The following is a 24,545-nucleotide window of genomic DNA, read 5'->3' on the forward strand; positions in this document are numbered from 1 at the left end:
TGAAGTGAAATGCAACTAAATAAAATAAACTATTTTGTGACTCTAGCATATGAAATTGTCCTACTGTCTTGACTCAAAGGCCTCAAGGAGGTTCTACAGTGAGTCCTAGGGGTAGCGGCTTCATATTTCTTTGATGGTTTGACTGTTTAACTGTATTTTAACTGATAGTTTGACTGTATTTTATGTTTTGTTTATTTTTTGTTCCCTACCCTTTTTAATTTTTGCATTTATTTATTTTAAACTTTTATTGTAAACCGCTTAGATTTACCTTTTGGTTTTATGTTTGCGGTATATTAAATAAATTGAACTTGAAGAGGGTGCTCTGGTCTACAGAGTTCTCTTTTCCATATCTCTCATAAAGCTCTCGATGATGGACTCAAAAATGATCTTGATTGTTACAATAGATAGTCCTTGAGTTCATAGCTGCTTGTGTTCTCACTCAGTGAGATGGGCATGGCAAAATTCATAGGTTCTTCTAAGGATATATGAGGAGAACTGTTCATGTAACCTGGGACTTTTAAGCATATGTGATTGTCGTGAATGATCCTTCTCAAGTTAGTGTTGCTTGATCTCAAGGACAATAACTGATTCTAGCTAGTTTATTTTTAATATTATTATATAAGCCCATATGGAAAGCTTTGGAGCGAGTTTGAAGAAGTACCGTATTTTCACGCAAATAACACGCACCCGTATAAAACGCGCACACGTGTATAGCGCGCAGAAATCACGATGATAAGCACAAAAACTTTGGTATAACGCGCTCACGATTATACCGCGCATGCTGCCCGACTCTCCGTTCACCCCCCTGACTTCCGTGCACTGCCCCGCCTCTCCGTGCGCTGTCCCGACTCTCCGTTCACCCCCCCCTGACTTCCGTGCACTGCCCCGACTTTCCGTGCGCTGTCCCAACTCTCCGTTCACCCCCCCTGACTTCCGTGCACTGCCCTGACTTTCCGTGCGCTGTCCCGACTCTCCGTTCACCCCCCCTGACTTCCGTGCACTGTCCCCCCTTGAAGGTCTGTCCCCATCCTGAAAGCCTGATGCCCCCCCCCCGACGTCCGATACATCCCTCCCCCCGAAGGACCGCCGATTCCCCAACAATATCGGGCCAGGAGGGAGCCCAAATCCTCCTGGCCACGGCGACCCCCTAACCCCACCCCGCACTACATTACGGGCAGGAGGGATCCCAGGCCCTCCTGCCCTCGACGCAAACCCCCCTCCCCCCAACGACCGCCCCCCCCAGCCGACCCGCGACCACCCTGGCGACCCCCACGACCCCCCCCACCCCCCTTCCCCGTACCTTTGGTAGTTGGGCCAGAAGGGAGCCCAAACCCTCCTGGCCACGGCGACCCCCTAACCCCACCCCGCACTACATTACGGGCAGGAGGGATCCCAGGCCCTCCTGCCCTCGACGCAAACCCCCCTCCCCCCCAACGACCGCCCCCCCCAAGAACCTCCGACCGCCCCCCCAGCCGACCCGCGACCCCCCTGGCGACCCCCACGACCCCCCACCCCCCCTTCCCCGTACCTTTGGTAGTTGGCCGGACAGACGGGAGCCAAACCCGCCTGTCCGGCAGGCAGCCAACGAAGGAATGAGGCCGGATTGGCCCATCCATCCTAAAGCTCCGCCTACTGGTGGGGCCTAAGGCGCGTGGGCCAATCAGAATAGGCCCTGGAGCCTTAGGTCCCACCTGGGGGCGCGGCCTGAGGCACATGGTCGGGTTGGGGTGAAAATACGGTAGATAGCAAAGCATCTCCACAGCATGAATAAAGTTGCAACCATTATGCTTTATTATAGCGATAGTGTTATATGCTATTGCTTAACACTGAGACCAAAAAGATTTCACAATGCATGCAGAGTCCCTTCTTTGGAAATTCTATGTGGCACATTATATTGTGTTCCTTTATCAACAATTTATTTGCTAATGACCGTACCAAACAGGCCATATTTATGGAATTCATCTTGAAATTGTTGAACAGTTAACATTTTTCCCAATTTAGGACAGGGACCTTTTATTTCATATAATGTAATATTAGTCCTTGCAATATTATGGGTTCCTTAACCCACAGCTACTGACTTTGGAAAGTCAATCTATCTAGAATGTAATTGTTTTACAAAACTGTTTTTACTTTTTAATGATGGATTTCACAGTACCCTTATATTTGAGCACTGAAATTTTCCTGTTGCCATCTCCCAGTCTGTATCTTTGAAGAACTTTATCGGAGTTCTTTCAGCTACTCATTTTTTGGAATGATTAGACCCATGATTCAAATTCATTCCATTCAACTGAAATTGCTCAATTATTCATCTGGGTATTTTCGAAAAACTCAGTCCACTACTGTGATGGGACTAAGTCAAGTTTTGGAAACAGGAAATTTGGATGTGCATTAAAGGCAGTCAAGATTTTTGTTTCTTGTTTTCCATTTTTGAATACTTTTATAATTTTTCAAAAGCAAAATTCAAAAAGTGTGCAGGTGCGTGGATATGTTTCTTATGGTGAAATTAGGGTGGTGATTGTTACTATGCTGGTACTTTTCTATTTTTAAAACTATGCACATTGTTTTAGGTGGGAAAAAATATACTTAGAAAACGTGGCTAGAAGTCCCATCTGCAGATTTAAAATAAATTGGAGGAAATATGTGTTCATCCAGTGAACAGTCAAGCTGTAGAATATATTGCCAGGTGAAGTGATCTAGACCAGTTTTTCTCAACTTCTTCAAGCCAAGTACCCACTAAGCCTAACAAATACCAAATGAGTACCCCTCGCCCAAGCTCCGCCCCAGTCAACACTCCCATAATAATAGTACTAATTGTAATGCCATTTCTTCTATTTATTTTTATAAACAACTAATCTCAGCCAAGGTCTTGATTTCTTATAAACTTTTTACAGAATACTGAATAACCTTATTAACAATACATAATAGTAAACACAAAACTAAACTACATATCAAAAACAATTAGGTTTCACTCCCATAAAGTGAACTGTCTGGCCTCTTGTCAGCTGGTGTGTTTTTACTGGTCATAGTGACTTGTCAGATTTCTTTTTTCATTTTCCCAGAGAAAAGATAACTTGGTCGATCACTAAGGGCAAATTCTCTATGACTTGTAGGCCACGTTTGTTCTTACAGTTTTAATGGAAGACCTGGGCTTTTTTGGATGAAATAAGCATTTTAAATCTTGGTTTCAATGTACTGATTCCCACAATCAGGTCACTTTCTGGACACAAGCTGTTTCTTTTTTTAGATTTAAGAGTTGTTAAATGAGAGAAGCTGGTTTCACATAAGTATGCACCCTGTGTCCCCGAAAATAAGCCCTAGCATGATTTTTGTGGTAAGTCTTAATATAAGCCCAACCCCAAAAATAAGCCCTAGTCCCTGGATTCGCCGGCAATAATATGGTCCATCCTTCCCTCTTATCCGAACCCTGCCGACCGTAAGCCCTACATACCTCCCTCCAGAGCAGCGTTGGGCTGGCAGCACTCTAAACAAGCTGTTTCGTGGCTTTCTCATGCCGGGGCCTTCCGTGTGCCGCGTTACTGATGACATCATCAGTGATGCGGCAGAGGGAATTCCCCAGCAGGAGAAAGCCGTGAAGAAGCCTGTTTAGATTGCTGCCAGCCTGACACTGTTCTGGAGGGAGGTATGTAGGGCTCGCGGTCAGCAGGGTGGGGGTTCAGCTGCGTGGCAAGGGGTGCTCAAGGGTTCTGCTGCACAAGGGATGGGAGGGAGGGAAGGATAGAAGCTGGGCAAGGGTTCTGCATGAGGGATGAGAGGGAGGGAAGGATAGAAGCTGGGCAAGGGTTCTGCTGCACGAGGGATGAGAGGGAGGGAGGGATAGAAAGATGCTGCGGAGGGATAGAAAAATGCTGCACAGGGAAAGCACAAGGGGATGGGTGAGAGGAGGAAGATGCTGCATGTGGGGGAGAGAAAGGAAAGAGGAAGAATTGGGGTGAAGGGGAGGAAGGGAAAGATGATCATGTACATGAAAAAAATAAGCCCTACACGGTAGAAGCAAAAGGGAGAAGTTCTGTAAGAGCCATTTTTCTTAGCTGTGGGTATTCTACATCTGCCAAAATATTTCTCAGGCCCTCATTTTGCACTGTTTTCAGTTTACTGTCAGACGAAAGTTCAAACAGTTTTTCTTTTGCTTCATCTGGAATCTCTGCTGCTTCAATAGCAAGGCTATCAAAAGGATTCAGAATCCAAAGTTTGTGCATATCTTCTCTTTCATCAGTATTTGGAAAATAATGTTTAAAATTTAATTCCAGATTTGTCAAGTGCTCACTAATAGTGTTTTTAACACTATCAGCCAAAGAGAGGTCGTGTTGTTCACAGAATTCTGTGAATTGTGGAAAAGAATTGAAGTTTCCAGATAAAGCCCTGGTTTTCCAAAACTTCACTTTTTTCTTGAAAGCTGTCACCTTATCTTGCAATGTGAAAATGTTCGTGCAAATCCCCTGCAGTTGTAGGTTCAGGTCATTGATTTTGTCAAACATGTCACTAAGCTATCAAGTTTGCAAATCCACTGTTCATCTTCAAAATTACTTAACAGTTCACTTTTCACATCACTCAGGAAAGCTATCACTTTCTTTTAGCACAAAATGATCCATTGAAAATCATCATTAAAAATAAAAGGGGGGGGGGTGGGTAGATGGGGGAGAAGGCTAATTAAACCTTTCATACAACATTAGATACATAAAAAAAGTACTTGTACTGATTAATCACTATAGGCAAGTTCTCTCACATACATCCTCCTTCTCTTCCAGTGGTCTGACATCTCTCATCCCTTCCTCCTTTCTGGCCCCCCTCCCAGTCCAATATTGCTCTTTTCCCTCCACCAATCCAACACTTACACTTCCTCTCCTCTGGACCTCATTCCCTTCCCCAACCAACATCCATGATGCATCTCTCCCACCCCCTCTACTGCCACATCCAACCGATTCCAAAGATAGGGTCCAGTGTAACACAAAACTCTTGTTTCTAGTATTTATTTATTAAAAAATTTATATACCGCATACAACTATGCAGTTTCCATATCACATACATAAAATCTTGTTTCCCTACGATTATCACATATAACATAGACATGTCTAAACAACATCATTAATCGTCCCTGCTATAAACAGGGATAGAGAGCGCAAATTCAATCAATTCAGAAATACAAGCAAGTTTTAAATCATACATTGCTGTCAAAAAAAATTCTAAAAGGCGATTATCAACTGAAATATACCTTAGCATAAGAAGGCATTGGCAAATAATTGAGTTTTCAGCATTTTCTTAAAATTCATCCGCCCCATACAAAACGGCAGGATACCAGGCTAGGCATTCCATAGTTCTACGCCAGCCACAGATATCATTGACGCTCCGATCCTAGCATGCATAGCCGACATTCTACCTTCCAAACTTAATTTCATCCCATTTACATCTCTAAGCTCTCTTCTCAGTTTATAGATCTCAAAGAATTCTTGTAAGATCTTTGGGGAAGCATGATACAATGTCTGATGTATAATCACAATAATCTTAAACTGCAATAGGTAACCAGTGTAGTTTCTTCAACACAGGAGTTTTATGGGTACTCCTAGGAACCCCTGTGATTAATCTTGCAGGGGAGATGATAAGCATTTGCAAAGCCCTCAACTTCCCTTTCACAACTCCTAAGTATAGTGAATTACAATAATCCACCCTACTCAGGATCAATGTCTGAACCACAGTATGGAAATCATATGCTGGTAATATTGGCTTCAATCTATAAAGCATTTGAAGTTGCATGTATCCCACCCTGATTATTTTTAATATTTGATTTTCCATTGTCAAACAACTATCTTAGCACATTCCCAGGACAGTCATCTTTTTTACTGGCAGTTTCCCCCCATAACAACCACGTTTTCCAACTTAAAATTATCTCTTTGGCCATTCACCACCATTACCTCTGTTTTGTTAACATTTAATTTCAAATCATGTTCACTCATCCAACTTCCGATCATTTCCATATACTTTTGCAAGCAAAGATCTATATTAAGGATGTCTTATATCGGGAAGAAGAACAGAATGTCATTGGCATATATTCTGTATTGCACACCCATCTCTTTAAACTTTTTCCCCAATGAGGCCATATAGATGTTAAACAGCATTCCCGAAAAGGCTGACCCTTGTGGGACTCATTTTTAACTTCCCTCTATTCTTGATACCACACCCTTATTCTCACCCTTAAAGCTCTTTCATTTAGATAAGTAGTAGTTAATTATTATCTAACCTCAAACAGTTGCAAAAGATCATGTCCCCCTTACTTGTTTGAACTTCACTCGCTCCTTCGGTCCTCAGCCACCAGCAACACTCCCAGCAATGGATGGCGCAAACAGCAACCCACATACTGCATGTGGCTGACCCAGAAGCCTTCTCTCTAATGTCATATCTAACGTCAGAGAGAAGGCTTCTGGGTCAGCCACTTATGTGCAGTGTCTGAATTGCTGCATGTACTGCCCACCACAAGGAGCACAGAGATGGGAAGTGGGGGCGGGGGTGGGGTGGGGGTGGGGGGCAGGAGCACAGGATCCTGGGTGGATGGGCGGGAATTGGCGGCCAGGCCGCATACCCTTAACAAGCGGCCCGTGTACCCCGTGTTGAGAAACACTGATCTAGACATCTAACCTAGTTGGTTTTAAAAGGGTTTGGACAAATTTTTAGAGAAGTCCAGACTCAAACTATGGACAAATGTACATTTTCATTTTAAACTTAGAAAGACCATAGTTAATCATTCTGCAGTGTATGCATATGTGAATATTTTATATCTGCTTGCCTAACAAGTAAGTAATATGTATCTGTTTTTCTATTTAAAAAGTGATTTGTTTTTCCAGTATCAAAGGCAGTTATTAATGGTATGCTGCGGGACACCTCCCTGATTACAGACCGAACACTTGCAAATCAAGTCCTTCAGGTATTAATGACAAGAGGGTCCTCGCACCTTCTCATTTTTCAGTCTCAATTTACACATCTATACATTTGTTTTGGCATAATTTATATTCATATGTATGTGTGAACACACAATAATGCTATTGGGTTTTCATGGCATATCTTTGTTCAAGTCCAATTTCTTATGTTCATGTTCATTTCATAAAGATGTTTTCACTTTTTTATAACTCAGAAAACAGTTTCATTTCCTGTCTGTGTGCCACATTTCATATAAAGTTCTATGCAAAATTAATGGAGCCTAGATGCATTTATGTTGACACCATAAGAGTCCCTTATTTGTTGCTCCCTTTGCTCTCAACTGTGTGGGAAGATGATGTATTTATGCTTCCTTCTGATTAAAGTTTGCAGAAAGGACTGTATGCTATGGCAAACCATGTGCCATTAGATGATCGAAGGGTAAAAGAGGCACTAAAGGAAGAGAGACCACAATTGAAGGATTAAATGAATTTTTTGCTTCAGTCTTTACTGAGGGAAATATAAGGATGTCAACCTATGTCAACAATGATATTTAACGGGTGATGATTCAGAGGAACTGGAATAAATCTCAGGGAACCTGGAAGAGAGGACAAATTGATAGACTAAAGAGTAGCAAATGATTTTGACTAATGTTATACATCCTAGAGAGCTGAAAGAATTCAAAAATGATATTGCAGACATACAATTAGAACAATTTCATATAAGTGCCAGTGGGATATCAGACCACTCTCTGAGCAGCATAGCTCAATAGGGTTTCATTCTTCATTTTTCCCGAGGGCACAACTTCTCTATATCCTCATGTTGTGTTTGTTATTTTATTATTGTTTTATTTTTATTTTACTTCATTTCTTCTTTCTTATCTAAATTCATAAATAGTTTCATAAATTTCATGAATAATTTAGTAACTTAGTTTAGCTTTCCAGCCATCACTGTTAATCCCCCCAACCAACGCGTTTCACTCTCTTTGTAAAGGGTTTTGAGATATGGTTTGAATTTCCCGGGTAGCCGGATGTGACGTCACTGGGGTGGAAGTATATCAATTCAGAGTTAGAATGCCGCGACCATTTTAGGAGAGCCGACGGCTGTACGAGTAATATGAAAAGTGCATAGGTAAGAGAGGTCTCTGCCAAAATCGATTATATGGTAGGGGCTACATGTTTTTTTTAAATTTTAAAATTAGCATATTTTGTGTTTTGCTTTTCAGTTTCCCCTCTGCCTTGACAAAGAGAGCGAAATGCGTTAGTTGAGGGGATTAACAGTGATGGCTGGAAAGCTAAGCTAAGTTATGAATTTAGATAAGTTTATGAATTTAGATAAGAAAGGAGAAATGAAGTAAAATAAAAATAAAACAATAATAAAATAATAACAACGTGAGGATATAGAGAAGTTGTGCCCTCAGGAAAAATGAGGAACAAAACCCTATTGAGCTATGCTGCTCAGAGGGTGGTCTGATATCCCACTTGCACTTACATGAAATTGTTCTATCTATACTGGACTGCGTGTTGAATTGTGGAGCATGTCTGCTGAATAAGACAATGAAGATAGTATAGAAGATGGCTCAGAGACATACAACTAGTCATTTGTAAGCTTACAGTAATATTGTCCATGTTTCCTGAAGTCTAGAGAGTGGGCAGAATGATGCTAGAAGGATTCCAGGGGAGATGTAGGAAGCTATAGACTTGTAAGCCCGATGTTAGTGTAGGGCAAAATTACTGGTCACATAGTCAGGATTCAGTTGAAGAAAGCCAAAATGCACATTTAGTCAAGGAAAATTGTGCTTCACTAATCTGATAAGCTATTTTGAAAGTGAAAATAAATGTGTGTAAAGATGAAGTGGTTGGATATAGTCTATCTAGATTTTTTTTTTAAATGATGAAGTCTCTCAGGAGAGACTCCTGAGGAAAACTAAAGACCATGAAATAGTAGGTAATGTTCTATTATATATTGGGGACTATTTATTTATTTATGCATTTATTGCCTTGGGGTAAGGTTTAAAAATAAGGATAAGACATATGATACAATATAGGCACAGTATGAATTAGCGATAAGACAGGGTGAAGTGAGGACTTAAATTTAAAGATAGGCCAGTTTTTATAGTACAGGCACAAACTAGTTAAGGTAGTAGAACGGTTTCTTTTTTTTTTTAATCTTTATTAATTTTCAAGACTAATACAAAGTGCCATGAAGTATACAAACATTAATAATCAACATAAGTACTTGCAATCCATAAATAACATTACAGAAGAAAAATATCCCTCCCCTTTCTTCCAACAATTCAATCAAAAAATAAACCAAAAAGATATCCCCCCCCCCCCCCCAGTTTCTATACTTAGTGTGAGAAATCTAACATTTGAGGCTAAATTGTCAGTTCTCATAATGGAGAAAGGTAAATAGTAGAGTGCTATAGGGTGAAGTGAAAGGGGCTATTAGAGCCAAAAAAAAGTCTTTCAAAGAATGGAAAAAGGATATAAGAAGCAATATAAGCATTCTTGTACAATCCTATTCCTGGGCAAGTGGATTATGCAGCCCATGTCGCGAGACTGCTTGTAGAAAGCCTCATTTACATATTTTTCTTGATGCTTCCCTCTTACCTCAGCACTGCCCACTGAGTTACCATTGCTTTCCTACAAGCGAGACAGTAGGAATCTCCATCTAGTTCTCTGATCACTGTCTCGTCCACCCTATGAGCCTCTGTAGCAGGCATCCTTAATGGATCTTACTGTTAAGACATTTTTCCTGGTGGCCATAATTTCAGCCCACAGGGCTTCTGAGCTTCAGGCTTTATCCTGCAAAGATTCTTTTCTTCAGATTATGGTTTCCAGCATGCTTTTGCGCACTGTTCCTTCCTTTCTCCCAAAGGTGGTATCTAGTTTCCATGTCAACCAGGTAGTCTGACTACCTGCTTTCATTCCTATGGATTGAACAAACAGGACCAAGTGTTGCGGTCACTGGATGTGCGCAGACTTTTGTTGTGGTACTTGGAGGTCATGAACCAAGGAAAGAAAGGGTCAATTAAGGAGGATAAACAGGTTGCCGATAGGTTAAATTCATTCTTTGCCTCTGTCTTCACTAAAGAGGACATTTCAACAGTGCCAGAACAGGAAAGATATTCACCGGAGGCATAGAAGAAAGCCTCACAACAGTAAATGTGACATTGGACATGATATACTCTCAGATTGATAAACTGAAAAGCGACAAATCCCCTGGACCGGATGGAATTCACCCGAGAGTATTAAAGGAACTTAAGGTCGAAATTGGTGAATTGCTACAATCTGTAGCTAATATGTCAATTAGAACCAGCCAAATACCAGAAGACTGGAGGATAGCAAATGTTATCCCAATTTTCAAAAAAGGTTCAAGAGGTGAACCGGGAAACTATCGACCTGTGAGCCTCACTTCGGTTCCAGGGAAGATAATTGAAACACTAATTAAAGACAACATTGTACAACATTTGGAGAATCACAACCTAATAAGGGCTAGTCAACATGGCTTTAGGAAAGGGAAGTCATGTTTGACAAATTTACTACAATTCTTTGAGAAAGTAAACAAACAAGTGGATAATGGAAATTCAGTGGACATAGTTTACTTGGACTTCCAGAAAGCGTTTGACAAGGTTCCACATGCAAGGCTTATGAAGAAACTACTAAGCCATGGTATAGGACGGGGGTCGGCAACCCGCGGCTCCAGAGCCGCATGCGGCTCTTTTCCACCTTTGCTGCGGCTCCGGTAGTGTGTCACGCAGGCATGCAGCTTACAAGTCCGGCGTCGCGGCGGGAAATAGCCATGCTGAGCAGTGAGCTCAGCACATACACAGATAAAAGCCTTGCTTGCTGATTGGTCCGGCGGCCCCGCCCCGCCGTGCCGCCGGACCAATCAGCAAGCAAGGCTTTCATCTGTGTAGTGCTGAGCTCACTGCTCAGCATGGCTATTTCCCGCCGCGACGCCGCACTTGTAAGATGCACGCCTGAAAAAGAAATCATCCTGGCCGGGGTCGGTGTCATGCTCCGGAGATCTACAGCCTTCCTATCTCCCTCTCCCTTCTACCTGCTTCCGGCCACATCCCCTGCTCCGCGGCTCTCTTCGGCAACTCAGCAGCAGCGATCGACACAAGCTTCTGACGTCGGGGCCTACCCTCTGCGAGTCCCGCTTGTTTCAACTTCCTTTTTCCACAAAGGTGGGACTCGTAGAGGGAAGGCCTCGATGTCGGCAGCTTGTCTTGATCACTGCTGCTGACGAGTTGCTGAAGAGAGCCGCGGAGCAGGGGGGTGTTGCCAGGTGCAGGTAGAAGGGAGAGGGCCAGATGCAGGACTCGTGGGTGAGGGAGGAGAAGAGAGAGAGAAAGAGAGAGGGGAGGGAAACAAAAGGAAATATTTCATACTGGGCTGGGCCGGAGTGGAGGGAGGGTGGAAAGATTCTAGCTACAGGGTGCAGTAACAAAGGAAAAGGGGGGAAAGCTGAAAATGGAGATAGTGACACAAAGAAGAGAAAGAGTAAGCAGGACCTACTGAATAAGGATAGAGATACAGAGGGAACATGAAGAGGAGGTGAAATAGAGACATAGAAGTAATACTGAAAAAGTGTGTGTGGGGGGGAGATAAAGACATTGAAAGGGCAAATGGTGAACATGGGGTAAAGACAAGGATAGAGACAAATGAAGATTCTGAAAAAGTGGTGAGATAGGGATATAGGTGAGATGGACACAAAGAAGGGTGATGCTGGAAAATAGGTGGAATGGTAATTCTGACAGACACAGAAGGGAAATGCTGGATCAAGGAGAGATGGGGCTCAGGCTGGATGGAATGAGGAGAAATGCCTTGTTGGCCCGGAACTTCCTCTCCTACGTCAGAATTGACGTCAGGGAGCGGAATGCTGGTCAGCGCGATGCTTCTGCAGGGAAAGCTTGGGACGGCGGTGGCTTGGGGGCTATTCCCCGATGGCGGTGGCAGCAAACCGAGTGGCTTGGGGGAGGGCATGGAGAAAGAAAGAAAGGGGGCAGACAGAGACAGAAAGAAGGGGGAACAGGGAGACAGAAAGAAAAAGTTGGGGGAGAGAATGAGGTCTGGAGGAGAGGAAACATACAGGAGGCTGAAAGAAAGGAAGAAAGATTGGATGCACAGTCAGAAGAAGAAAGTGCAACCAGAGACTCATGAAATCACCAAATAGCAAAGGTAGGAAAAATGATTTTATTTTCAATTTAGTGATCCTGTATATAGCATTAAGATAAGAAACAATATATGCAGTGTTAGATTTGTTTTATAATGGTTTTGCGGCTCCAAGTTTTTTTTTCTTTTCGAAAACGGGTCCAAGTGGCTCTTTATGTCTTAAAGGTTGCAGACCCCTGGTATAGGAGGTGAAGTGCATAGATGGATCGACAAGTGGTTGGAGAGCAGAATGCAGAGGGTTAACATAAACGGGAAATTCTCGGAATGGGAGAGGGTGACTAGCGGCGTGCCCCAGGGCTCTGTTCTTGGGCCTATCTTGTTCAATATTTTTATAAACGATCTAGAAGATGAAACAACTTGCAATATAATAAAGTTTGCAGACGATACAAAACTATCTCGCGTGGTTGACTCTCAAAGGGACTGTGAGGAACTCCAGGAGGATTTGAACAAGCTAGAAGCGTGGGCAACAAAGTGGCAGATGAATTTTAACATAAACAAATGCAAGGTGATGCATCTAGGGAAAAAAAACAAAGAACACGAGTATAAGATGTTGGGGGCGACATTAGCAATTTGCGAACAAGAAAGGGATTTGGGGGTACTGATTGACAGAACCCTAAAGCCTTCGGCTCAATGCGTGGCAGCGGCGAAGAAAGCTAATAGGATGTTGGGTATGATTAAGAAGGAGATCACGAGTAGATCAGAAGAAGTAATAATGCCACTTTATAGAGCAATGGTCAGACCGCAATTGGAATACTGTGTACAACACTGGTCTCCGTACCTCAAGAAAGACATAATTCTGCTGGAGAGGGTACAGAGGCGAGCCACGAAACTTGTCAAGGGATTGGAGAATTTGAGCTACAAAGAACGCCTTAGGAAATTGGGACTATTTACCCTCGAGCAGAGAAGACTGAGAGGGGATTTAATAGAGAATTTTAAAATAATAAAAGGATTTGATATAATAGACCAAGAAGCAGCATTACTAACTTTTTCGGATGTGACACGGACAAGAGGTCATAGACTGAAACTGAGTGGCAGCAGGTTCAGGACGGATATCAGGAAGTACTTTTTCACACAGCGCATGGTGGGAATTTGGAATGCTCTCCCGGAAGATGTTGTGACAGAGATTACTGTTCTGGGATTCAAGCGCAAGTTGGATGCACACCTTCTTGCAAATCATATTGAGGGCTATGGTATATCTGGGTCTCCATTCGGCAGTACCTAAAGGGGCCGCTACGTGTGCGGATCACCGGACTGGATGGACCTTGGTCTGATCTGGTGAAGGCTCTTATGTTCTTATGGTAGGTTTTGCCTGTAGAGGCAGGTCAGATTCAAAAGCCACCATTTTGAGATGGATCCCTATGGCTATTCTTCTGCCTATATCGCTGTCAGAAAGCAGCCCCCTCTTTCTTCGAGGGCTCATTCCACTAGTGACTTTTCTGCCTCTTGGTAAGAATCGTCGGCAATCCCTTTTGAGGAAATTTGCAGGGCTGCTTCCTGGGCCTCCTTGCACATATTTACCAAGTTTTACACGATTGATGTGGCAGCCATGCAGGATGCTTCTTTTGGTTTTTCCGTTCAGGCAGCTCGCTCATCAGTCCCACCGTGACTCTACGGGACTGCTCTGTGACGTCCCACTTCTCCAGGAATAGAACGGGATTGTTCAAGAACGAAAGGTTAGGTTCTTACCTCTGCTAATCTTCTTTCGTGTAAATTCATGCTTTATTCCTGGAGTTGCTGATTTGCTGATTATCTGCCTTAATTGGTACTTAATTAGTAAGCTGGATTTATGGTTTCTTGACCAGCCTTTCAAATGCTATATACTTTGAATTGGACACCCCCCTCTGTTGGTACAGGCTGTGATTCCTTATAGCACAGTTTTAGGTTTATAATGTTCAATAACCTGTTTCAATTCTTTATGATTGTTATGAAATTTCATGTTCGGAGCAGATTAGACTTATTTGGGGAGTTTTCCTGTATCCCTCCTCTTTGTTTGCATCCTCTAAGATGGGGCTGTCACTTTTGCATGAACTAGAACTCAGTGAGCAGTGCTGAGAAGAGGGGAGGGTCAAGAAAAATATGTAAATGAGGCTTCCTACAAGCAGTCTCGCGACATGGGATGCATAACCCACTTGTCCAGGAATAGAACATGGATTTACAAGAAAGAAGATTAGCAGAGGTAAGAACCTAATCTTTTGTTAAGCAAGTTAGATGCAATTCTTTGATTAAATCAGGGGTTGTTTTATGGAGCAGCTGGTTCAGGATCTGACAAGAGGCAAAGTAATTCTAGACCTAGTTCATATACATTGGTGAAGAAAGTAACGTTGTTGGGGCCTGTTGATAACATAATCAGATGTGATATAATCTCTGAGAGTAAGTACACACAGGAAATCCAATACAGTAGCATTGATCTTTCAAAAAGTAGAATATCATACAATGAGGAGAATGGTAATGGTAAAAAAGAAATTTGGAAGATTAGCTACAAAGGTTGAAAATTTATGTCAGGTGTAGATATTCAAAAATACAATGCTGAAAGCCCAGACCATATATACTGTATTCCATGTATTAAGAAAAGAGGAAGTCAGGCCAAACGACAACTGGTATGGTTAACAAGTAAGGTGAAAAAAGCTATTAGAGCTAAAAGAAAATCCTTTAGAGAGTGAGAGAAGGATCTGACTGAAAATAATAGGAAACAGCATAAGGAATTACAAGTCCAATGCAAGGCAACAATACAAAAGACAAAAAGAAACCTTGAAAAGAAGATTGTGTTGGAGACAAAAACAGATAATAAAAAACATTTTTTTAGGTATATTAGAAGCAAAAGCGCCAGTTAAAGAATCGGTTGGACCTCCAGATTATCAAGGTGTAAAACAGGGTACTCGGGAGTGGCAAGGCCATAGCAGAGAGATTGAATGAATTCTTTGCTTCAGACTTGACCAAGGAGGATGTGGGGGGAAATACCAATACAGAAATGATATTCTACATAGCTGCACAATAACTATCAAAAGAAACTGGTATTCAATGAGTCAGAAAAACAGAAACAAATCTCCGTAACACTGGATGATTTAATGGGGCAATTTGACAAACTGAAGAGTAGCAAATCGCCTGAACTGAATGATATATATATTCTAGAGTATTAATAGATTTGAAAAATGAACTTGCAGTGGAATTTAGCTTTCAAATCCAGCATGGTACTGGAAGGTTGGAGTGTGACCAACATAACATCAATTTTTAAAAAGGGTTCCAGAGGTGATCTGGTAAATTATAGACCAGTGAATCTGACATTGGTGCTATACGAAATAGTAGAGACTTTTATAAAGAACAAAATAAGAGAACATATACATAAACATGGATTAATGAGACTAAGCTAACATGGATTTAGTCAAGGGAAATCTTGCCTCATCACTCTACTATAGTTCTTCAAAGGGGTGAATAAACATGTGGATCAAGGGTAGCTGGTCGATATTGTGTATCTGAATTGTCAAAAGCATATAGTCCAAAAACACACCCTCAAGTCCTTATACAGGCTTAGCTGGGAGGGAAGATAGAAACTTTGAAAAGTAGTTAAATGTAAGGGAACAACAGTGCATATAAAAATTAACTACAGTTGCACCTTCGGTTTAAATGCCGAGTTAAAATAGACTTCCTTGATTTGATAGGAAAGCTTGGAATTGGAGGAGAGAGTAATCAGCTGTTTTCAATTAAGAATGTAAAAGATTTTAGAATGACAACAAAGCCATCTAGACTTTGAAGTTAAACGGTGAAGTTGGATGATGTTGACGGCTCTGGTAGGACTTATTCAAGTTGTTAACTTAGCTTGAAAAATGAAGAAAATGATTAGTGATTTTAAATTTCTTGCAGGGAAGTATCCTCGAGAAAACTTACAATGAAACATATTATATTATATTCCCGGGGAGCCAGACCATTGAAAGGTCTTAAGTGATTATTGAAATGTTGAAAACAAAATGATATATTGTTAGAGAACAATTTACATTCTAAATATAATATAAAAATTTAAAGAACCAATGATGAGAAGACACGTAAAGCGCACAGCAATGAGAAAATATTGAACAGTATGTGGTGTCACTGAGGCCCTTTTAAAATTTATTGGCTGTATGACTATAAGGACTTGAGGGTGTGTTTTGGACTATATGCTTTTGATACCTCAAGTTTGAATTGGATAAAAGTTAAGGCTGTTATAGAAGGAATCTGAATTGTCAAAAAGCATTGACAAAGTACCTCATAAAAGACATCTGAGGAAATTAGAAAGTCATGGGATAGGAGGTACATGTCCTATTATGGATTACCGTATATACTAGAATATAAACCTATCCAAATATAAACAGAGGTACCATTTTAGCCTCCTTTTTTTTAGGGAAAAATGGTAATTTGAATATAAACCGAGGGTTTGTATTCTACTTGCTAGGGAGTGAAGGAAGGAGTGCTAGCTGACATTCTGGTGGTGCACAGATGGGGGTGCAAGTGTTCCTCTGGGTTGAAAGGAAGCAGCAGCTGATGTTCTGGTGGGGATTGGGACATGGGTAGGGATGCGAGTGTTATTCTTGCTTGGGAGGGAGGGAGCACTAGCTGACATTCCGATGGGGGCATGGGTGGGGGTGCAGGCACGCGCTGATCGCAGCAGCAAAAGTCTGCCTGTTCAGAGGAGTTGCTGCAGCAGTGGAGGGGAAGACTCTAATATAAACTGAGATTCCCATTTTTGGACTATTTTGGGGTCCAAAAATCTCAGTTTATATTCGAGTATATATGGTAAGAACTGGTTAAAAAATAGGAACAGAGAGTTTAAATGGTCAGTACTCTCAGTGGAGAAGGGTAAATAGTGGAGCTCTCCAGGGATCTGTACTGGGACTGCTGATTTTTAACATTTATTAATGATGGTATAGAGATGGGAATAACTAGTGAGATAATTAAATTTGCTGATGACACAAAGCTGTTCAAGGTTGTTAAATCACAAGAGAATTGTGAAAAATTGCAAGAGAACCTTGTGAGACTGGACATCAAGATGGCACATGACATTTAATGTGAGCAAGTGAAAAGTGATGCATGTGAGAGAGAGGAACCCAAACTACATGTGATGCAGGGTTCTACGTTAGGAGTCATCACCCAGGAAAAGTATCAAGCTGTCATTGGGGGATACGTTGAAATTCTTAGTTCAGTATGCAGTGGCAGCTAAAAAAACAAATATAATGTTAGGAATTATCAGAAAAGGAAAATAAAGATGAGAAAGTTATAATACCTTTCTATTACTGCTGCACCTCACATGCTTTGTGGAATTAGAAAATGTATCCACTCAGTACCCACTATTATTAAAACTCTATTAATTTAATTTTCAAACATTTATTATTTTGTTATATACTTATATAATAATAAAATTAATTCACAATACCATACACAATATCAGTCCTCCTACATTTAAAAATGTAACCCTCCCATTCCTTTAAATCACCCCAAAGTTCATTCATTCACTGTTTAAATCCTCCTGTGGATCTCTGTGCAAAACTTTGCCTTTTTGTTCAACCACAATCTTCAAGTCTCAGTTTTATGGATACTGTATTTTATCCGTGTTCTTCTTCAAAAGCAAACACAATCAATTCAGCTTTCAGCCTGACATAGTTCTATGTTTCGCAGTCAATGCGTCTTCAGGAGCTGAAGTCGGGAGGGCCACTCCTCCATTGCAGCCTGAAAGTGGGTATAGTTCCAAACCAGGAAATCAGCTGATACACTCTGTTTCTACCATCTTGCCTCAAACAGAGCTACCTTAATTTCCATTCATTATAAAAAGAAAGTATAAAACTCAGGAATAAACCCAAGCTTAACCATTTTTAGTGCTATTTATTTTTACTCCTCAAAAAACCCAACTTCATTACTTTTTTCCTAAATCTATTTCTTGTTCTCGAATACTTAGAAATTGTTGAAGCTGAGTAGGGTCCCAAAATATAATTTCTTTTTCATTTCTTTTAATTATGCACTTGCTAGGAAATTCTAAGAAAAAGGTAGCTTCAAGAGCTAATACCTGAGATTTTAACTGGAGAAATTATTTTCTACGTAATTGGGTTGCTCTAGCCACATTGGGGAATATAAGTACTGAATCTCCACAGAACATAGCTGATTTATGTTTAAAATATAATCTCATAAGCATATTTTTATCTAATTCACACAAACAAGTCATCAAGAGAGTAGACCTAGTTTGAATAACATCCTGGGAATCTTCCAGGAAGTGAGTAAGACTTGTTGTTTTCTACAGAGTTTGACCTACTCCTTGGTCAGATGTTACTTTATTTTTCTGTGGGATATAATGACAATTCAGTATTGGAAAAGTCTGTGCATTTGTTAAACCTAATATCTCTTTCAGATATTTTATAAGCAAAATTTCCGAAGATATCAAATGCGTCATAGGAAAATTAACAAAGTGGAAATTTTTTGAACAAGATAAGTTATCCATTAACTCCAATTTTGATTGAATTACACAGGAGTCCTTGACCGCAGACATAGAAACTTGCTGCAGTGTAGAAACCTGTGTTTCAACTGTTATTAACCTTTTATCTAATAATTCTAGATTGGTATCAACATTCTCAAGCTTTTTAACAACTTCTAATGAGAACTCTGTTGATTATTTAACTGCTGATCTTAATCCTTCCACTCTCATATTTACCAGCCATAAATCCTTCAAGGTAATATCCTTTGGATCTTCAGGCAAAGGTGTGAATTGTAATTTGGAGGCGGTAGGTGATTTTCGGAGTCCATCAGAAACATCCATAAAGTCTGAATTAGGCCCTTTATCATCGGTGGAAGTGGAGGAGTTCTGTTGAGGGGACTTAAAGGTGCACCCAATATTAAAGCATGTTATTGATTTGACTGTACTATAGTCAATGGTGCTAAATGACGGTCCATAGGGCTGGCCATGGCAGGAGTAGAGCTTTTGGGTTTAGTTTTTCTCTTACCCATTGAGTAAATAATCAAATAGTCTTACCCATACTCACTCATCTGATCGTCTTTCCTCGTGACTCCTCGCGGCTCCAAGGGGTTCCCAAGGGGCACAGCGTACCCCTTTGGCCACACCCTGTGGCCATGCGCCGCAGCGGCTTTTTCAAACGGAGGAGACGGACCCCGATAATGTCACTGTCCATTTCCTCTGATGCCTGCCTACTTATTCCATTTGGTCCATCTGTGAAGGAGCCTGTATATCACACCAATGTAAATATATTCACCATTCCCTCTTTCCAAATTGATCTACAGTGCTTCTTTCTTGCCCTGCAGATCCTGAAATTGTATGGCTTTAATATGATCTTTAACCTTTTCCTATCGTAATAAATTTTACGTTACGCTGGTTCCAATCGTAATTATCGCTACTGCCCGCTACATTTTCTGCATCAAAGTCCGAATCATTATCCAACTCAGACTCCAAACTACTTGGTAATAAATAGATGGGACAAATGATAGGTAGAAGGTGTACTGTATGTCCCATGCCATGGGACATACGATGGCAATGACATTTTTGGAATGTCCCGTCATCCGGGACACACGATAGGAAAAGGTTAATATATAATGCTCCTCCTCCTCCTTTTCTTCCTATCCTGTCTTTCCTGAACAGATTATAGCCCGGTATAACTACATCCCAGTCATGGTTTTCTGTGAACCGTGTCTCTGTGATCGCTACTATATCCAACTCCTCTTCTTCTTTCATAGCTTCTAGATCCAGGATCTTGTTTCCCATACTTTGAGCATTAGTATATATTGCTTTCCAGACATTTCCCCCTTTTCCCATCTGTGTAGAGCAGGGGTGTCAAACTCAATCACATTAAGAGGCTGAAATCTAAAACACAGGCTAAGTCGCGGGCCAGACCCCACTCAATCTCCGCCCCAGACCCTGCCCCCATAATAGTACTAATTATAACACCATTTTTCCCATTAATTTTTCATATATACACATACAATATAATTTTATTAACACATAATGGTTAACCACAAAATTAAACTAAACAAAGCACACTGTATGCTTCTCAACATTCATTCCTACCCTATGCAAATACGGGACCAAAAACTAAAAGTACTAATATATAAAAAAATCAACCCTAAGATTCAAGACTCTGCATGCAGTACAACCCCAGAGAAAAAGAAACAAATGCATTTCTGAGCAGTGCAAAATATAGACAGCAGATGAAAATTCTCAAAATTGACACATTAAAACACTAACCATTCCCCCCTACCTTTGTTGTCTCCCTCCATGCTGTGCCTCCCTCAGGCGGGTGTCTTACCTTCTGGCCATTTTATGTGGCCCATGGTCCGATGCCCCCAGTGTCATCTTGTGGTCGGCTCCCTCCTCTTCACAGCTGCAGTGTGCACGAAGCCGCATGGAGCAGCACCTTGCGCATTCTGCGCCTGAACTGGAAGCCTTCGCTCACGTTGTAACGTCAGAGGGAATGCTTCTGGATGAGGCGCGGGATGCGCAAGGAGCCACAGTATGCAGCTTCATGCACACTGTAGCTGTGAGGAAGAGGGAGTCGGCCACAAGATAACACCAGGGGCATCAGACCATGGGCTGCATAAAACAGCCAGGTGGGCCGTTTTCGGCCTGTGTGCCTTGAGTTTGACAGCTGTGGTGTAGAGGTATTAAGTGATTTACTTACCTGAGGGCTTATACTCACCCGGGAGCTCTGATCACCCTGCCCTATCACTTCTAGTTTAAAGTCCTCTTCAGTAGATTAGCCAGCCCAATTTAGTTTTCAGCAGCTTGCTTGATAGAGGGTTTTTAAAAAAAAATAAAAACAGATGTAATAGTTTTGCAGATGTAATAGTAAACTTTTTTTCATTCTCATGTTGATTTGAATTACTATGGTTTTTCTTTTCACAGTGTACTCTGAATGACTTCTGCTATGGACCTCTAGTGGATTGCATCAAGCAGTATCCTTTGACTGTAAAGCTATAGATATAGAGCTTGAGCTCGGTAGGGGGCGGGGGGGGGGGGGGGTCATCTGCCTTTACCTTGATATGATATTCTGCTTCAAAACATAAAGGTATTAAACATATGGTATTAAACCCACATAGTTGATCAGCATTTTTTAAAACACTGGCCAATGTGGGTTTTTCTGTACCTGAATGATCAGTGGCAGGCCGTACCCAGATCCAAGAACTGATTATGTGGTTATTTGGTAATTGCTGTAAGCTAGCCTAAATATTGGCAGGACTTGGATAATTTATAGCTCTGCCCACAGACTTTTCTTGAATGAAGAATAAAATACAAGTTTATCGTTAATTGCAGTTGATCTACTGCTAATGTTGCAAAGCAAACCGAAGTGGTTTACATAAATAAAAACTGCTAAAAAAACATTTAAAACAATAACAACAAAAAACAGAACAAGGGAACTCCTCTTGTGTGGGTCATTGTTTCTTTCCTCTCACATAATGAACATTTTATGATCCCGTTATCCATCTTTATGCTAACCAATCTAGACATCCTAAAAATCTGTGCCATTACTGCTCAATAGTCATATATGATACAGAATGTATATAGAACAGGAGACATGAATCTGTTGCAATTGAGGCAGATGATTTTATCCAGTATTTGATGGAAAAGATGTGAAGGAGGAGCAGCTGATCAGATAGAGGTGTTGGAGTCAATGGTGCCAGTCTAGAGTGTGGAGTCACTTTTTAGAAAGTGATATGGGTGAGATACTGCCTGTTGTTAAGTGGCTTAAACCCATAAAATCTTTCAGATCCATGTTCTTTAGCATTAATTTAGAATCTACAAGCCTTTGTAGTACCCTGAACTCATCTATTATTGAAATTAACAATATCTCAAACTACATGGCCATTCCTGAAGCAAAACTGAAATTTAGTCAAGCCACGCACCCGATCTATATGCTTTTCTAATTGTTCCAGTACTATCGTTTCAATAATCTTTACTAGCCAGAGCAAAATAGATAAGGCCAAATTATTTAAATGGATCACTTTCTTAAAAAAGGGATATTCCCGGAATACCTTGGTCGTATTGTTGTTACACCAATTGTAAAAAGCTCAAAGGAATCTATTGCCTGTAAAACTAATTACAGGCCTATATCGAGAATCCCATTGTTTGTAAAACTTATAGAGGGGATGGTTAATGTGGACTTAGTAAACTATCTGGACAAATTTGATATTCTCTACGATCACCTATCTGGTTTTTGTACTGGTCACAGCATAGAAACTATTCTTACTTCACTATTAAGTTTCAAGTTTTATTACCATTTGATGAATCGCTTATACAAATTTTCTAAGCGATGTACAATTTAAAAAGCCACTAGATAGTGGTCTCACATACAATTGGACAACCAAAACAACATACAAATTAAATAAATCAATTAACATTTTTGCAGTCATATTAAAGACAGACATGATTGAAGAAGAAAAGGGGGGAAAAGTTACATCTTCATTCTATATTGGAAATTACATAAAAGGAAAAAAAATGATAGGGAGGGAAAGGGGTTAATGTGTTTGATATCCATAACAAAATGTGAAGGGTCCAAGATAAAGCATATTAAACATCAAAAGCGTCTTAAACAAAAAAGTTTTTAATAATTTTTTAAAAGATGAGAGATCTTTTTCATTTCTAATATAATGAGGCAGTGAATTCCACAATTTAGGAGCCATAACAGAAAACATACCATTTCTTCTTGTGCCAACGATTTTCAAAGAGGGAATTGTTAGTAAATTTGAAGAAGATGATCGTAGAGAACGCGGGGCATTGTATGGAATAATCATTCTTGTCATAAATTGTGGTTCGTTAAAGATTAGTACTTTGAATACTAAAAATAGGATCTTAAAGTTAATTTGGTGGGAAATAGGAAGCCAGTGTGATTTAATCATTAGTGGTGTGACATGATCATATTTTTTCGCTTTATGAATAAGTTTTATTGCCGTATTTTGAATTATCTGAAGCCGTCTTTTTTCTTTATGTGTTATATTGATTAGAAGAGAGTTGCAGTAATCGATTTTAGATATGATCATAGAATGCATTAATATATTAACAGATTTAGGATCTAGAAATGTAGAAATTGAACAAATCAGACGTAATTTATGGAAACAAGATTTAACTATTTGACTGATGTGATTAAGGAATGATAAGTCAACATCAACCACTACTCCAAGAATTTTCAGCATAGGTACTGACTCTAGGGGGATATTATCTAGGATGAACGGTGATATTGGCGTTAAGTCTCTTTTCCAGGTAAAAAACATGGTTTTGGATTTTTGAATGTTTAATGCCAATTTATTAGAACTTAACCAGTCTTTTATCAAGTCTAATTTTTTATTGATGGCCGTTATTTCTTCATCATTTTCCGGGTCAAAAGGGTGCAGGAATTGAATATCATCTGCATAAGAAAAAGATGTAAAACCCAGTGATTGTGAAATGGTGAGAAGAGGAGATAGAAAAATATTAAATAAGAGAGGAGACAGAATAGACCCTTGAGGTATCCCATAGGTAGAAGAATAATATGTAGAATAGTCATCATTAAATCTGACTCTGGAGGAACGGTCTGAGAGAAAAGAGGTTAACCATTTCAGAACTTGACACCTATACCTATAGATTCCAACCGATTCAATAAAAGTTCGTGGTCAATGGTATCGAATGCTGCAGATAAATCTAATGAGAAAAGGGCAATGGATTTATGATGGTCTAAGTAGTAATGGATATTTGTTATAAGACCAATCATTGAATATTCTGTGTTGTGATGTTTTCGAAAACCAGTTTGATTTAGGTGGAGGGCGTTTGAGGATTCGATAAAATCTGAAAGTTGTTCAAAAACTAGTTTTTCAGTTAATTTCATTAGAAAAGGTAAATTGGAAATTGGGCGGTAATTGTAAGTATTAGATTATTTATATAAACAATTTAGTCTAGGCTTAAATGTTTTGATATTATAGCTAGACCTGAGTAGTGCATTCGATTTGGTTGATCACAATCTACTATTGATATGTCTGGAATCCATCGGAATTACAGGAAATGTTCAAAATTGGTTTAATGGCTTTTTGAAATGTAGATCGTACATGGTATACTCAATGGGGACATATTCTTCTAGTTGGTGTAATTCTTTCGGTGTTCTCCAGGGATCGCTGTTGTCACATCCTCTTTTTAATATTTACTTGATCTCTTTAGCTAACCTACTCCAAGAATTGAAACTTGAATATTTTATTTATGCAGATGATATCACTATTTTGCTGCCTTTGACCTCTTTTACAGAAGAGATAATAGCCCAGGTTACTATAATTTTGATGCATATACAAAGCTGGATGTCTAGATTTAAACTTAAACTAAATGCTGATAAAACAAAGTTTTTATTGGCTTGTCCAAATGAAACTATTTCAGATAGGCAAATTTTAATTAATAATCAATCTTTTGAACTTGTCTCCTCTATTAGGATTTTGGGAGTTATATTAGATAGACATTTA

General features: G+C 40.2%; 1 protein-coding gene across 4 annotated transcripts in view; it reads left to right on the plus strand.

The window, feature by feature from the left end:
- Window positions 1–24,545, plus strand: part of CDIN1 (CDAN1 interacting nuclease 1) — a 375,199-nt gene that overhangs the window by 127,888 nt on the left and 222,766 nt on the right. For all 4 annotated transcript variants that reach the window (XM_033953116.1, XM_033953113.1, XM_033953114.1 and 1 more), the window contains 2 exons: window positions 6,855–6,934; window positions 20,974–21,023. In XM_033953116.1, the coding sequence (XP_033809007.1) occupies window positions 6,855–6,934; window positions 20,974–21,023 (130 nt within the window). The remainder of the gene's footprint in view (window positions 1–6,854; window positions 6,935–20,973; window positions 21,024–24,545) is intronic.

The sequence above is a fragment of the Geotrypetes seraphini genome, chromosome 7, assembly GCF_902459505.1.
Source record: "Geotrypetes seraphini chromosome 7, aGeoSer1.1, whole genome shotgun sequence".
NCBI lineage: Eukaryota > Metazoa > Chordata > Amphibia > Gymnophiona > Dermophiidae > Geotrypetes > Geotrypetes seraphini.